Below are 15,894 nucleotides of genomic sequence, written 5' to 3'. Positions count from 1 at the left end.
TGCACGTCCTACCTCTTCCACCAAAGAGGATACACAGCACACTGGCAGTGACTTGTCTGATTGGGGCAAATCAGCAAGTGGGTACATCAAATCACTTACAGCTTGCTGTGTTTTCCTACACACATATACAAATACACACTCATTAGCAAAGCTTTCCACAGTCCTTGCATCTGTTCTCTGCAGCCATCTCTAAAACAGCATTTCTTCTCATGACACAGGCAGTAAATCCACATATAACCAGGATGTTAGCTGCTGCATCATTGGCCTCTGCTTATTAAACATTCCCCCCATTTACTGTTACAAACCAAGGCATGTATTACTTATATTTCATCTTTTGTATTTTTACATTTCTCACACACTTTTTCCCTTTTGCTTTCCTACAAAAACTACGATGTCACACTGGTTGGGAATGCTTGGATGACACATTTATGTAATTGCTCCTCTCTTGTACTGAGTCATCCACTGTCAGCAGGTGAAAATGTTTCATATCTCTCTAGGCCACATGGAAACAAGCAGGAAGTAAAAACAATCCAGCAATTTCTCTTGACTTCAGCAGATGAAGTACCAACAAAAACACATGCCAAATACCTATAGTGATTTCAGCTCTTCCATTAAAGAACTAAAATAAGTCCTTAACACATGGAAACTCTTGAAGTTGTACCTCCATTGCCTGGATGCAATATTTTCAGTAATAACTATAAAATTAGCCTTGTTACCTTAAAAACAAACATGGACATACTTTGTACCTTTAGAGGGAATATGAAGAGCAAGATAAGGACTGCATATTTTAATAGTCCCTCAAAAATCACTATGACAAATCCAAAAGGTCTTTCAAGATGGCAGAGACAAAGAAAAAGCTCTTGTTTATTTAACTACAGGGGTTTTGGCATACTTCAACTTGTGACCTCAATATAAGAAATAGTAGTGGAGCCTTTCCTGAGCCATTTAGGGGTTTTTCTGTGGAGACCTGCAACAGAAATACCAAGATCAGTGTAAATGAAATGAAAACAGAAGCAAATATGTGTGAAAGCATCAGCAGAAACAATAAAGCAAGAATGTCTTATTAAAAGAATGTTAAAAGACTGTCATGTATGGATGAAACAAGGACACCACTGATGGCAATTCTTAGATCACAGTAACAATATTACGTCAGATAGAGGCAGTACAAACCAGTTCTGCTTTTTTCCTTGGTCTTGGTCAATTTAAGCTGTTGCACATGAAAGACTAAATTCTTCCGTACCGAAGTGATTTTGATAATTTTCAGATGAAACCTTTCAGAAGCAATCAAAGATTTAGTTTTTCTTAACCACGCATTATTTTTGATATGGACAACATTTCAGTTGTTGCACAGAATGGTTGGAGTTGGAAGAGACCTCTGGAGATCATCCAGTCCAACCCCCTGGTAAGGCAGGTTCACCCAGAGCAGGTTGCAGAGGATCACATCCAGACAGGTTTTGAATATCTCCAGAGAAGGAGACTCCACACTTTCTCATGGCAGAATGTTCCAGTGCTCTGTCATCCTCGAAGTAAAGGAATTTTGCCACATATTTAGATGTAATTTCCTGTGTTTCAATTTGTACCCCTTGTCCTGTCACTGGGCACCACTAAAAAGACTCTGGCCCCATCCTCTTGACATCTGCCCTTAAGATATTCATATGCATTGATAAAATATATCTTCAAAATACATCTTCTTGATTCATTTGTGAGGAAGATTACTTGAATCTTTAGATTACTTTTATTTCACCACTATACTCATTTGTAACAACAATGACCACAAAAAAACTTAATAAATACATTCACAAATACAAATGTAAAATCACCCCATAATTAAAACAACACATTTGGATTGTTTGGATTTGAAATGTGTTTGGGTTGTTTTATTAGAATAAGTTACTAGGCATTAAACTAGCACTGGAAATAAGTAAATCTCATCAAAAACATATGATAAATTAATTGAAAAAGAAAAAAGAGAATTGTTTTAAAAACCCAACAAACAGTAATATATATAGTTAACAATGCCATGTAACAAAACTACTCCCAGTTTTGTTATCAAACTGTCACTGAAGTTCCCAAAGCAAACCATCAGCATGCTTACACTAAGAATATACTATCAAAGAATCTTAAATGCAAACACATGAATATGTATCTGAGTTGTTTTTCTCATGTTAATTCAATCTGGATAGGACATTTTATTAAAAAAACTTATTAAGAAAAAGGCATTCCAGAAATTCTCTTCCCCTAAGAGACATTGCAATAAACCATTGAGTTATTGAAGTGCCAGTGCAAGCATTAGTACTGCTTAATGAGGAGGCACTCAAAGAACAGCACAATCCACTGTCAGAGGTTACCTCAACTCTTGATTTTAGAGTGGGAGATAACCCATTGTCAGTAACTGTTCAAAACAATTTGCTTCCAAATGTGTACTGGGGAAAACCACATGAGAATCATTGTGTAAAACTTCAAAAGTAAGTTTAATACAAGCAAACAGAAGGCTTCACTGTAATTTTCAACTGCATAATTGTAATACTTTCTCATATTTTGAAACTATATAAATACAACAGGAAAAATAGCCACCTGTGTTCCAAAAGGTCTTCAATAGGATGCTTTCATTTTAGTAAACTAGCATATGGATTTCTTTCAGAATCTGTTGAAGTGATCCCATTATTATTATTATTATTATTATTATTATTATTATTATTATTATTTAACTATGTATTTATTACCAACAGACTGCAACACTCCAGTGCTTTCCCAGAAAAATATTCTGCACAGGAAACCATATGACAACCCTTCTCCCTGTCCTGACAACCCACTCCTATGTACAGAGAAACCTGTGAATGCTCCATATCCATGATCCATTTGGATCTTTGTACTAATACTGTAAGAGTGACACAAACTGTAATGCTGCTTTAAAAGCTTTAACTTATGAGAATTGCATTCAGAAGCAACCTCTTTTCTAAGAGCACAGTTAAGGAAAACTTCAGCAGACAAGTAACAAAATTTAAACAGAATGTGATCTAGACTGAAAGTAAAGAAAGAAAAAACAAAGAGCCCACAGTGTTCTAGTAAGAGTCTACAATTGCCTCTGGAGCCTACTCAATTAAAAATTAACTTCAAAAATTAGCACTATAATGCAAAAAAAAATCAATGCAACAGAACTCAAAGGCATTGTTACACCGTGACTTGTTCAACCATTGCTTGTCTGAGCTACTCAACAGAACACACTGGAATCTGCACACTGAGGAGAGCAAGGCATCCCAACCTGCATCCTCAAGCAGAATTTAGATAACTTCCTGATTCCTCTAAAATTATTTTTAGTGGAGATTATGAATTTCTTTGTTCATGCCTCACTGTTCCAACAGCAATCAATCAAAAACTACTGGTATTCCCAGGACGGAGAAGTTAATTTACTATTTAAAGCTTTAGTGGCAAAATATGCTAATAGGGATGGAACTGACAACTACAATGGTTATATAAATTTTTCTGAAAGCATCTAGCATACATATCAATCAAAAAAAAGTATTGAACTATTAATCTTTGAGTTGTATATATATTACTGGTTTTAAATTCCTGATTAATAGCCTATTTATAATAGTCTTAATCTGACTGCACAGAGTGGTTAGACTAAACAAAGCATCCATATTTCACATATAATTCACGACATGTCTGAGGGTTTCGATTTTTTGTTTGTGGGTTTTGGGTTTGGGTTTTGGTTTGCTTGGGGGTTTTTTAAGAAAATTAGCTCTTCCAGATCAAACACTTGGTTAGTGATTTCTACCACAGGCATTACATTATGATGACAGTCATTTAACTTTATTTTTTTGCAATGTTGTGAAACCGCACACCACAGATGTACCTGCCTGGGTACAGAAAGCTCCCTTAACAGGCATCAGTAGAAGCCACTACTCTCTGAAGGCTGTCTGTTTTTAATGTGACTTGATAATTATATTCTACAAAAAAAATGGAAATTAAAAGTAAATTTTATATTGCCATACACTGAGAGAATTGGGGAACGAACCAATGGACTATTTTCATTTTTTGGAAATGAACAGATTTAATTGGGAAGCATTTTTTTATATCCTATTTTTGCCATCCCACTGATCCCAGGCTGCCTGATGTATGAAAAAATATTTGGAAAATACTTCAGTTGTAAAATATTTCACAACTAGCCTTCCTTTGCTGAAATGATAGTGTCTCTGTAGGAAATGCAAGAAGGTTTACATTATAAATTTACATTTATCTCTAGAAAAGATAAAACCATCACAAAATGCAAAACTGAGACCTGAAGCCACTTTTGACCCTTGAAGCAATTCACTGTGAATGAATTTGGCTGTCCCAATACTTACTTAGAGGAACATGATCATAAAGCTACACCTTAGTGCCCTCTCTCAACCATGCTAAGCCTGTGACAGAAGTCCTGACAGGAAAGAAGGACTTGCAGGTCATCTCTGATTCTCCCTGCTATGGACAACAGAATGAAGAGAAGATGGACAGTTTGCCTCTACTCTTCCATCAGGTTAATAAATCTAAGTAATGCAACCCATAAAAGAGGGAGGCAGGTGTTTTTCTTTGGAATACTAAATGGAAGGGAAAAGGGAGAGAGGAAGAGACTTCCCCCCTGTATGCCTATCACACATGTCAAGGGCAAATTCTGCTGGGAATATTAAGAGTGTTAGCCTCCCAGAGACACAAAGTTAGAGACTGATCTGTATTATCCTGATCACCATTTTTAATTCTCTCTGCAACAAAGGACATAAGCCAAGCTGCTAGGAGACGCTTCTTGTGTCAACAGCTCATTCCTTACATCACCTAACGTGCCCCCAGTGTGATCAGCAATGACAGATCCCAGGGTTCCTCTCCACAGCCTACCAGAGGAATCAGAAGGCATTGTCTGGTTAAATTCCATTTCCTTCAAACATCACATTTAGATGAATGATGTACATTGATAATACAATTACCAGATTTCCACTGCTCTGAAAAAATAATAAAACTGTCATTCAATACAACTGGCACTGAAATGATTCCCTTCCTCTATTCTAACTTATGTTAACTGATTTTTTTTACCAATTCTACAGGTTATAGAATACTCTACAGAGAAACTGGATAAATGTTGAAAAAGAAATGCGCAGCTCTGCCTCTTTGTCTACATATACGGGGTAATTTTAGGGGTTTTTTTATTTCTAAGCGAACTTTATGACATTTAAAAACACAAGGATTTACAAAAACTGCTTTCATTCTCTTTTTGTTGGCTACAAAAGATACTAGCAGGTAATTTTTTTCTCTAAATCCACTTTCTGCTAGGTGTTATGTTTGGGAACCTTATTAATTCAAATTCCCTTTTAATTTTACAGTTTCACCCTATTTGAATTGTTCATGGCTGTGTGGGTTTTTAAAATACATTTTCAATGCCTTTTACTAAAGCTATACAGAAGTGCTCTTCAGGTGAGGTCTTTACATCTTTTCTGAGGATGAAGCAGAAGAAAACGAATCTCAAGTTACCACTTCAGTACAACAAACAAAAGAATCATGGCTCTGCCAAGTAAGAAGAGGCAAAGATGGTATGGGAGGCAATCTCATTAAACCAGCTGCAAAAGTTGAGGGAAAAGAGAAAGAAAACCTTTCAGGCTGAAGACACATCACTCTTGGACATGAGACCTGTTCAGTACTCTTTGATTTGTATTGTTTTTTACACAAGCTCTGAGTTAGCACAAACCTAGCAGGATATTTCTTACATTTACTGAAATGCAAGCAAACAAAATGCAAAATAAAGCAGATTTATGACACATGGGAATACTAAGTAATCTTCAAAGCTAAGTTTTGTGACTCTAATGACGCTGTCATTGAGACAAATATTGCATTAATACTGCAATGTGTACACAGCTCAGCTGCTCACATCGATGGAATAACAGCACTTAGTTTTTTTCGTAGACACTTTTCAGCATATTTACCTAAGAACCTTTACTTATGTGCCTTTAAACATAATTTTATCTATTTGGATTGTCATTGCACACATACTCACACAGCCTGCAATCAGAGTAGGTGGAGGTAGCACTCCAGTGTAATTGCTTTTTTTTTGTACCAGTGGCAGGATCATCAAGAGTTGTCTGTTTTGCTTTCTGTGGACAAAACTGATTCATACCTTTGTGATCTTTAGCAAAAAATAAAAAACAACATTAAAAAACTCAGAGAGGAACATACAAAAATCAAACGTTACAGAAATCTCTCATATTTCTCACTCTGCACCTTACAAAATAGAATCTTGCATTATTTACTAGGCCAATAGAGGTTTAGTTCTAATCATGTTAACTAAGTCTAAGACACTGAAAATAAACTAACTTGATTAAAGGCAACCTCTCTTTACACAACAAAAGTTGAAAGTTTACAAATTTACAGCTTTAACCATGTTTTCTAAGGAACAAGATTTCATTTATCATGAAAAACCTATATAAAATGCAGAAAGATATTTTATCAGTACCAGAATGGCAGACCAACATTCCTCTTTTTTAGCAGCTATGAGGCACACCAAACTTTGTTAATCTTTTGTAATGAAAAAACGTTACAAAATGAGCCCTCTCGGTACTGAAATATGTCACAAAATCTGATTTAGCAATAAACAGCCATGAGGAGTCTGAATGCTTATTTCTTAAGCACAAATTTCATTTGTGACTTCACACTTTTGAATGCAAAAGATGATAAGCACTTGAGCATATTTCCACTCTACTTCGAGTCCACACAGATGGGACAGAGCAGTTCTGGAGCAGTCACTGCTCCAGACATGGCACTGAGCTTCCTGACACCCACTCCTTTGTGCAAGGAAAACCAAAGCATACTCCCTAATAACTACCTAACACAGTACTAGTCTGAGACTCCTATTACATGCTGCTGTCACAGTAGTTACCATGCCAAAAACAACAAATCTAAAAAAAAAAACAACAAAAAAACTCTGATTGCACTCAGTAGGTTTAGCAACAAAACAGTCAAAAGGCTGAAAAAGGAGATGTAAGAAAACTCTTTAGTCTGCCTGCTGCCTTCTCCATAGACCAAGGTAATTTTGTGCAACTCACCTTCATATCTACAGTTAGATTTCAGCCTCTATTCTAGTTCTTTACAGGCTTTGCAACCGACTTTAAAAAAGCACAGTTTTTTTTTTATTTTTATTGCATGCTCCTGTGATGATCTCAGTTTATAATCAATCTAAGGGAACCCCTAAGCAGCAGTAAATTGTTTAAAAGACTTTCCATGTCATGGCAGAATTATTCCACACAGTGGTAGTATCTGATTAATCAGAATAACTAAAAGCACTCAACAACCAGCAGGGATTTTCTAATTAAGACTCTTCCAGTGTAGTGAATCATTTTTCAAATAAAAATTTATTATAAAAATAACTTAACTGAAACATGATAGAAGTGTGTAGGAGGGAGAGGGGGAATGTGGGTGTGGGGAGGGGGTGTTTTCTAAAATCAAAAGTATTTGAGTATTTTATTTCTACAGTTTCCAAAGGTACGGCCTGGCCATTGTCTATGAGAGACCACAAATAGGAGGAGTATTGAGATAAGATCACAGTATTCCCTAAGAAGCCATGTTACCTTTGGAAGTCGCTTATGGCCCAATTTTGCAAAAGTAGAGAATGATTCCTTGGGTGACATCCCAAGCCTGATACTCAGCAGATGGTGACCATCCATCTGAATGGCTTCTCAGACAGACAGCCAAAATTCACTCATCATTTCAAACACTTTCAGCTGTATGAATCTCTATGCACATCACAAACATTGCTCCTTCTGCTATCTTCACATACTCTAGCTTCTTTTACTCTTTCCTTTGCTCTCTGGACTTTATATTTCTTTTCATCTACTGACTGTGTTTTAAAAAACAAATAAAACAAAAGGATGTCTTTACTGTCCTACTACAGAGGCTTGTTACAGTCAGAAAAATTTTAGTGTCGTGGCAATTTATTCTTTTTTTCACAGTAAACTGCAGACATAGAATACTGAACACTTAATAGAATACTTAGCCAAATCTCACATGAACACTAGAGAACTGCAGTGGATGAAAATAAGGATAACAGGTAACAATTTTATAAGTGAAGTAAAAGAACATTCTGTAATATACTATTTTCTGCAGCTTTTTCTGTAAGTATAACAGTAATTCCGCTGACCTGTACATGATGTTCCTTGCAACGTCCCCATTTTCTATGAATGCATCAATGTTTGTGTTGATGGGCAAAATAAGCCTCTATCTTTTAAAATATGGGCTCAAAAAACCCATGGACAGGTCAGAGAACAGTGTATGTGGCAACCTCCCCCTATGATTAGCAGTCATGTACACAGTGTTACTGTACACATATAGGTATTAGGCAAGATGGAGACACAACACATCAATAAAAAAAAAAAAAAAGAATGGATGCTGCGTCCAGCCATCACAGGGTATCTGTGCATGCCAGACAAAATGGGATGAATGCATATCTCTCTGTGGAGGGAGTACATCTAGCAAACAAAGGGCAATCAGACAGGGCAGGTGGCACAGCTGTTTTGCCCAGGAAAGACAGGAGCAGGGGGAGGGTCAAGCAAGACTGGTGAGTTTGGGACTGGCCTGCTTCCTTTGGTGGCCATGTGCTTTGTGTAAGTGGGAGTTTGGTGAGGCTACTCCGAGCGTTTGCCAAGCAACTACACCTTACTTCACTGCTAAGCACCTTACAAAGGCACCATCCTAGAGTACAGTAGAGGGATAGCAATCTTAGTCACTGAAGCAAAAGACAAGCTAAAACTAATAAAACTTTTAAAAACTATTATGTTAAGCTCAATGTGCCAGCCAAATCCTGGAAAAAAACAATGCTACTGGCCAAAGCACAATATATGAGATTACCTGCTCAGGGGCAGAGAAGTCCCTAATTCAGACTGGCACAATCCAAAGGGGTTGTAGCTAGTGCTCCTCTGAAAAGGAAATGGGAAATAAACAGCCTTATATCACAAATGGAAAAGGCAAATCAGTCTACTCTTTTTGTTCTAGATACTCCTAAAAATTACAGATAATAAATGAAAACAAAAAAAAACCCAAAAACTACCCCACCTCAGTGTTTTCCACTTGTTCCAACTAATTCAGGCAATAGCAGAAGAAAATGTATTTTAGCCCCTTTTATGACTGACTTTTTTGTTTGTTCTTTGGTATCACACCAAATATAGGTACAACAAAAGTAAGGCTGGCTGGGGTCTGGAAACATGCCAAGTGACACAAGATTTGTGGACAAAGATACAAGAGGTTACACAAGAAGCAAGATAATTTTGTATCCTATCAGTCTTCTGGAAGAAATTAGTGAGGTTTTGTGTGGAACTGCTTTGACAGACAAGAAAATAAGTCAAAGGTGGCAGGAAAAAAGCAGACTAAAAATAATCTCTGTCTCCCAAACAACTACAGGCTTTTTTCTCCCCTCCCAATAGAACCGGCAGAACAGAAGGACTGTATTTGCCAGAATGTCAGACTATTCATGATGGAAAGGAATGTCAATTACAGCATTGAATGTCATAACTAATAAACCATTTTAAAAGGCAGCAGTCCACAGCAATCTCCCAGCAAACGCCAATGACAGCAAGACCATGAGCAGAGAATAAAACAATTAGAGCTCTCCCTGCCATCACCATTTCAGCTTCACTACTGCTTTCGTTACTACCATAATTGCTATTTGCATTGCCTGGCTAAACTCATGCCTTACCATGAGAGGTTACACAATTTCTTATTCAGCCAGTCTTCCAGTCCAGGATATTTTCCTTATTGCAATGTTGCTGTGGAAGCTGGCTGACTACAAGGCACCAGTTCTTCTCCCTGCTTCCAGCTGCTAAATCTAATTTAAAGATGCTAAAAATAAAAAAGGCCTACATGTAACAGTACTATTCAGAAAACAAGAGGCTGTATTTCCTGCAGGGAGAGCATTTAATCAGCAGTGAGATAAAGGAAAGTACAATACAATAATTGTTTCACTAGTATTTCTGCCATTTGCAAACTTTCTAGCAGTACCTACCCTATTATCAAAACATCTTGACAAGTCTTTCCTCACTGGATATTGAGACAGCAAGTATAGGAAACATAAAATGGAGAAATTCCCAGTCTTTGGGCATCCAGTTTAGCTATTGCCCCAGTAACCACCCATATGGGACATTCAAGACTATTTAGAGTAATTTACAAATTCTGTGATGAGCCGGTTGGGTGCATGGGTCAAAAACAAGTACAACAGGAAAACAAAACATTACTTCAGTAATACAGAAATTTTTCATTAAATATATAAGTGATGTATATAAAATCCATGGTTTTTTCTCCACAAAGCACTTCACATTGATATTCCCACTAGTATACATCTCCTGTATGATCTCATAGCCTCATCTTAACTAAATATCAAAAAGAAGTGTTTTGTAGCCTATATTAGGAAATATGATTACAGGCTCACCTCCATGAAGATGAAGGAGCAGAGAGACAGCAAGTGTGGGGAACGCCCCAAACCCTCCCCAGAAAATGAGATCATATGCTAAAGTCGATAACACGGATTTTATTTAACAATGAATGTGAGGTAGAAATAAATAGAAAAGGGAGGGGGAGCAGTGGAGAAATCAAGCAGAAAATAGTCACCACCTATGGATCCAGTGATATTCTCTTGGTCCTTCTTCAGCCTGGGCTTCTCAGTGGTGGGGGTCCCAAGGTCATTCAAAACTTTTCACTATTTATACACGCTAGCAAACAAAGGAATTAATGCCCATCGACTACACAGTTCTCTTATTTTGTTGGCTAAATTATTTTCTCACCTCTAAGGCTAATAAGTCCATGTGCTTATTCTTTCTCTTCTTTTGAGGTGGTGGGCTGTGAATGGGTGGTTGCAATCTGCCCCTGCCAGAATTACCTTTTAGGGAATCCGAGCTGATTACAGCACAGTTGCCAAGATGGCTTTCCTTCTGGCTTGTAAATCTGGCATTATTTGTGTCCATTACCAGTGACAGATTCTTCTCCTCAAGCTTTCTTAACATCTCCTATGTCTGAGATAACACCTGGACAATAGTATCCCCTTTATCTTACCTCAAGTTCCCACTGTGGTGGCTTATCTTACAGTCCAAGCTCCAGGTATCCAGCTGTGGTGGTTTAGGCAGGAACAAGTGTGGGAGACCAGAGGGAAAATGAGATAAAAGGCACCTAAAAATTGGCATTTGGTTCATACACTGGTCTGGCCACACCCTGCACCTGATCAACACAGCCTGTCCCACCTCCTCATTAAACTCCATTTCCAACTCTTCTCATGGGTGAAGGGCTCTCTCCTTCATGGACCTGTGAGCAAACAGAAACCCAAGTGCAGTAACTGGGGAAAGACCATGGGACATCAGGGCTGATGCATCAGGATGGCAATGTCTGGAGAGACAGAGAGTGAGCATTTGTGCAGGTGTGTGTCAGTGTGTGATCACAACTGAACATCAAGCCAGACCAGCCAGCAAGTAGGAGATGTTCAGGAGGCAAGCGTTGGTGTGGCCATAGGTGTGATCCAGGTAACCACGGGGGACAAGAGGGCTCTGAAAGTTGGCCAGCAGAGGACCAGGAGCTCCAACCTAGCTACTGGAGAAAGCCATCTACATCCGTGTATCTGTGCATGAGGCAACTGGGAGACAAGAGCATCCCAGGCCAGCTACTGGCTAGATTGGGAGTCTAGGACCAGCTGCTATCTGATCCTAATCTAATCTATCATAGCGTGATTCATATTGGCTTATGTATCTGTATAATTATATATTTTATACTAATGGGCTTTCATCCTGAGCAGCCAGAGAGGGGAAGAGGACAAGGCCACTGATACCGCCCCTTGTGTCTGCCTGAATGCTGCATTTTCTTCCTATGTCAGTCTGTGTGGCTGCTCACAGATAATAGGTGTAGATGTATTGTGTGCACATGTGCCTCTGGGGCATGAGTGCTCAGCCTTGCTATTGCTCATTCTGAGGACACGGAGCTGCAGCAGGAACACCTCTACTGGCCTACAGGATCCAGCAGCAATGCCAGCACCTTTGGTGGAGATGTACACAATTTCCTAGATCTTAAAAAATGTTCCTAAGTGGCAAACTTACTTTTTCCAACATCACACAAATAAGAAATTAAAGATTAACAGAATAGAATAAAACCCTCATTTAAGAGCTCATGATGCCTGCCTAATAAGCCAATAAATGAAATCTGTGACAGAACTAACACTATTTAAAATTCTTGCTAAGTGAATGGGTTCATTCATGCCTGAAATACTAATTTATTGCCCATAAAATCAATAAAAAATCTTGTATCAAGATTTTCACTGAAGTTCAAAACAGTTGAGTGATACACACCAGCAGGCATTTCAGCTACTGTAATTCACAATAAATAGCAAAACATGACATCCAGTCACTTAGCTAAAGAACTGTGGTTCATAGCACTCATTAAAGTGTTCACATGGCGAGTACAGACAGTAAAATAACTATGAATCAGTTTCTCCCTAAATAGTAGCAGTCTACAACTTCCTCACGAGAGGAGGCGGAGAGGCAGGCACTGATCTCTTCTCTGTGATCACTAGTGACAGGATCTGAGGGAATGGCCTGAGGCTGTGTCTGGGAAGGTGTAGGTTGGATGTCAGGAAAAGGTTCTTCACCCAGAAGGTGGTTGGGCACTGGAACAGGCTTCCCAGGGAAGTGGACACAGCAGCAGAGTTCAAGAAGCATTTGGACAATACTCTCAGGCACATGGTGTAATTCTTGGGGTTGTCATGCGTAGGACAAGGAGTCAGACTCGATGATACTTGTGGGTCCCTTCCAACTCAGGATATTCTGTGATTCTAGGATAAATGGGGATTGGTTTAACATCCTTGACACACATGATCTTTAGAGACATTGGTTAACCCCCCCCAACACATCTAAGTAACCCTTCATCACACAGTATCCTATCCCCACAGTATCAGGCACATGCATTTCAGGCATAAATCATTGCACTTGACACTTCCAGGCTAGGTAAAGAGCTGTTTTCCCAAAGCTTCTCTTTTAAAAGGCAGCAGCAGTGCTACCTGAAGGGCCCCTCAGCCAAAGCCAGACAAGGCGCCTCTGCTGAAGCTCGGGGAGAAGAAAGGTCTCCATGGCAACAGGGGCCCCAGCACTCTCACAACCCCTCTTCTTCATCCTTTCCTCAAACTCAATTTTTCTTCCAGAGAGAAATTGCTCAGTAGTTCAACTGAACACACATAAAAAACAAAAGCATTACATCTATTCCAGGCTGACTTTACCAAGGTGCATCCTGAACTGGGCTTAACTGCTGCACAGTCCATGACTCCCAAGGCTTAGAACCACCCATACAAAACCACAGAGGAAAATTATTACTACAATGTTATGATACTGCAATATGTTATCACTATCCAGTTATTATTACATGGAACCACCACTCCTATCATCATTTGCCTGATGCTTCTTTTTAGACTTGATTTTCAGTCACCTTTTGCTTTGCCAAACTTTATTTCAGCTAATCAGCAACTGAAGTAATCTATACAAAGTGCCTGGTTTAGAAGATTTCATTTAAGACACTTCTTGTTAGTGTGATACCAGTGAAACAAAACATCATCATCGTCATCCCCAAACCTTTTCATTTCTTCCCCTCAGATGACTCTACCTTTTTTGTGGGCACAGCTACAAATTTTGGCTGGAGCTCTTGCAGACATGACCCTAGTTCTTTAAAAATTCTCTCAGTTTAGCCTTGAGTCCTATATCTGCAGTAATTTTTACTGCAAGATTTCCTGCTCTGTTCTTTACAGAAGATGCGTATGGCAAGCTTTACTGATAGCTATTCAAACTTAGATATTTATTCCTTATGCTAACGTACATTTGCCTTTACAAATATTTTACCTAGGCTGCCTTACATTGGGTTTGTACCCCGTAAGGGACCGATCCCTTTAAAAATTAGTTGCTGCAACAATCCTGTTTTACATCTCTCTGCACAGACATCAAGACAAGGAGAAGATCAGTTTCAGGGGGAGGAAGAGAGAGACTGAGGAATCTTACTGGGAAGGGGCAAGCCTGTCCTGCAGGACACTGGGAAGGCAGGAGGGGTTCACTTTGCACTGTGATTTTGGATACCTCTTTCAGAGCACATCATTTTTTCCTTCGAAGTATGGCTAGAAACCAGGAGGTAACCAATCTCACCCATGGCTTTCCAAAAAGTGCTAAAACCACTGCGACAGAGTTGAAACTTCAGCAGACTACCTCAGCCTTCCCAGTTAAATCTCCTTCTGTATAGGACAGATTTAGGAAGACAAAAGGCCAAGTAACATAGAGCCTAGTTCCTCAAACCTCAAATAAGGCACTGATCTAAAAGGTCTGGGAAAGTTTCCTGGATTTGGGATTATGTGGAATACAGTTAGTAAAAAATGCATATAAAGTAAGATGCATATACTGGGGAGTAGACATTAGCACTGAGGGTATATCTTTCTTGTTATAATTTGCACCAATTTTGTGCGCGTAGATTTTTTCCTAAACGACTAACAATAATTATTTTTTTAAAGAAGAAATTCAGTTTTATCTAACATAAAAATTGTGAACATACTCAAATAGTCTCAGGAAGAAATGCCGATTCTCAGACCTTGGAAATATGAAAAGAACAGAAACCAAAAACCATGAAAAGGGGAAATTTAAGTTAAATAAATGGAAGAATAAACTGTGAGGTGGTGAGACACTGGAACAGGTTGTCCAGGGAAGTTGTGGATGCCCCATCTCTGGAAGTGTTCAAGGTCAAGCTGGATGGGGCATTTGGGCAGCCTGGTCTGATGAAATGTTTCCCTGTCCATGGCAGGGGTGTCGGAATGAGGTGATCTTTAAGGTCCCTTCCAACCCAAATGCTTCTGTGATTCTATCCTACAATTCTAGAATGGGATATAATTTTAGCTAAACCTGATGTGACATAAGCATTCAGTTACACCTGTCAGTAAAAGCACAACTCATAAGCTCCTCCATTTAACTGCTGGGACTTAAATACAAGTAAGTGAACTGTGGGAAAGCCCATGTTCAGAGTGAGAGAGCCCACATCCTCATCTGCCTCAAAACTGTTATTTCTGGTCTTCCTTTTCCTTCTCCTGAGAAGGTGCTATTGTCCACTGCATTTCACCCATCATTTTTATCTTCCTTTCAAACTAAGCTCACGGTGCATACTGGTTCCAGGAACTCTTTGGAGACCCTCTTCATTTCCAAGGTCTCATCCCACTGCTTGCACTCTACTGAAAGCAGTTGCAGCCACATCTAGTGACCTCTCCTCACCAAAACTCAGAAGTAATTCACTCTCTTTCTTCTTTCAAAACTGAAGTAGTAATTAGTCCCTGCAAACTGATTCCTTCTGATGGCAAGAAGAAAATACACCTTGCAGATCAGTATAACTGTACTACTATATTCACTGCAAAACTGATCTCAAGAATCTTCTTTGATAAAAAGAAAGCTATTAAAAATTTACTCACTTGGAAAAGGAGCCCTATGTCACCCCAAGCTTAAAGAAAAAAAAGTTTGACTCTTCCTTGCCTTCAGCAGGTATAATGCAACACTCAGCACTATTTTGTCATATCACACTGAGAACTAACACAAGAATTTATCCTAGTGTTCCAAGTCTTCACACCGGTCTCAAATAGAGGTCTTAAATGGGAGAAAATAAAACTGTAATATGCATCTTTCTCACAGCTGCCAACATTATTCTGTGCAGCAGGTACCTAAATTAAATTCACAACCCCAACTATGATTCTATCCTCTTGCAGGATCTGGACCTCTCCATGCTGTAGACTCCTGCTAATATCAGACCCCTGTAATCATTATCAAGACTGAGTCATATAGGTTTGTTCCATTTCAAGCTGAAACTAAAAATAATTTCTTCCTCTAAAAGGGTAATGCTATT

The 15,894-nt window shown here is 38.8% G+C and overlaps 1 protein-coding gene across 3 annotated transcripts in view; it reads right to left on the bottom strand.

The window, feature by feature from the left end:
• GPR176 (G protein-coupled receptor 176) overlaps window positions 1–15,894 on the bottom strand; it is a 32,451-nt gene that overhangs the window by 13,262 nt on the left and 3,295 nt on the right. Inside the window, exons 2-3 of one of the 3 annotated variants that reach the window (XM_066186890.1) lie at window positions 13,210–13,308; window positions 11,681–11,686 (exon numbers count right to left, since the gene is read on the bottom strand). The exons of 1 other annotated variant lie outside the window; for it this stretch is intronic. In XM_066186890.1, coding sequence (XP_066042987.1) covers window positions 11,681–11,686; window positions 13,210–13,308 — 105 coding nt within the window. Of the gene's footprint in view, window positions 1–10,967; window positions 11,010–11,680; window positions 11,687–12,038; window positions 12,053–13,209; window positions 13,309–15,894 lie in introns of all 3 variants that reach the window. One more of the 3 variants, XM_066186892.1, reaches the window with a different exon arrangement.

This window comes from Chamaea fasciata, unplaced genomic scaffold, assembly GCF_029207755.1.
Source record: "Chamaea fasciata isolate MVZ Bird 193981 ecotype frontalis unplaced genomic scaffold, bChaFas1.0.hap1 SCAF_7, whole genome shotgun sequence".
NCBI classification, from domain to species: domain Eukaryota; kingdom Metazoa; phylum Chordata; class Aves; order Passeriformes; family Sylviidae; genus Chamaea; species Chamaea fasciata.
The sequence above is the reverse complement of the archived record's forward strand: the minus strand, read 5'-3'. Positions and strand labels throughout refer to the sequence as shown.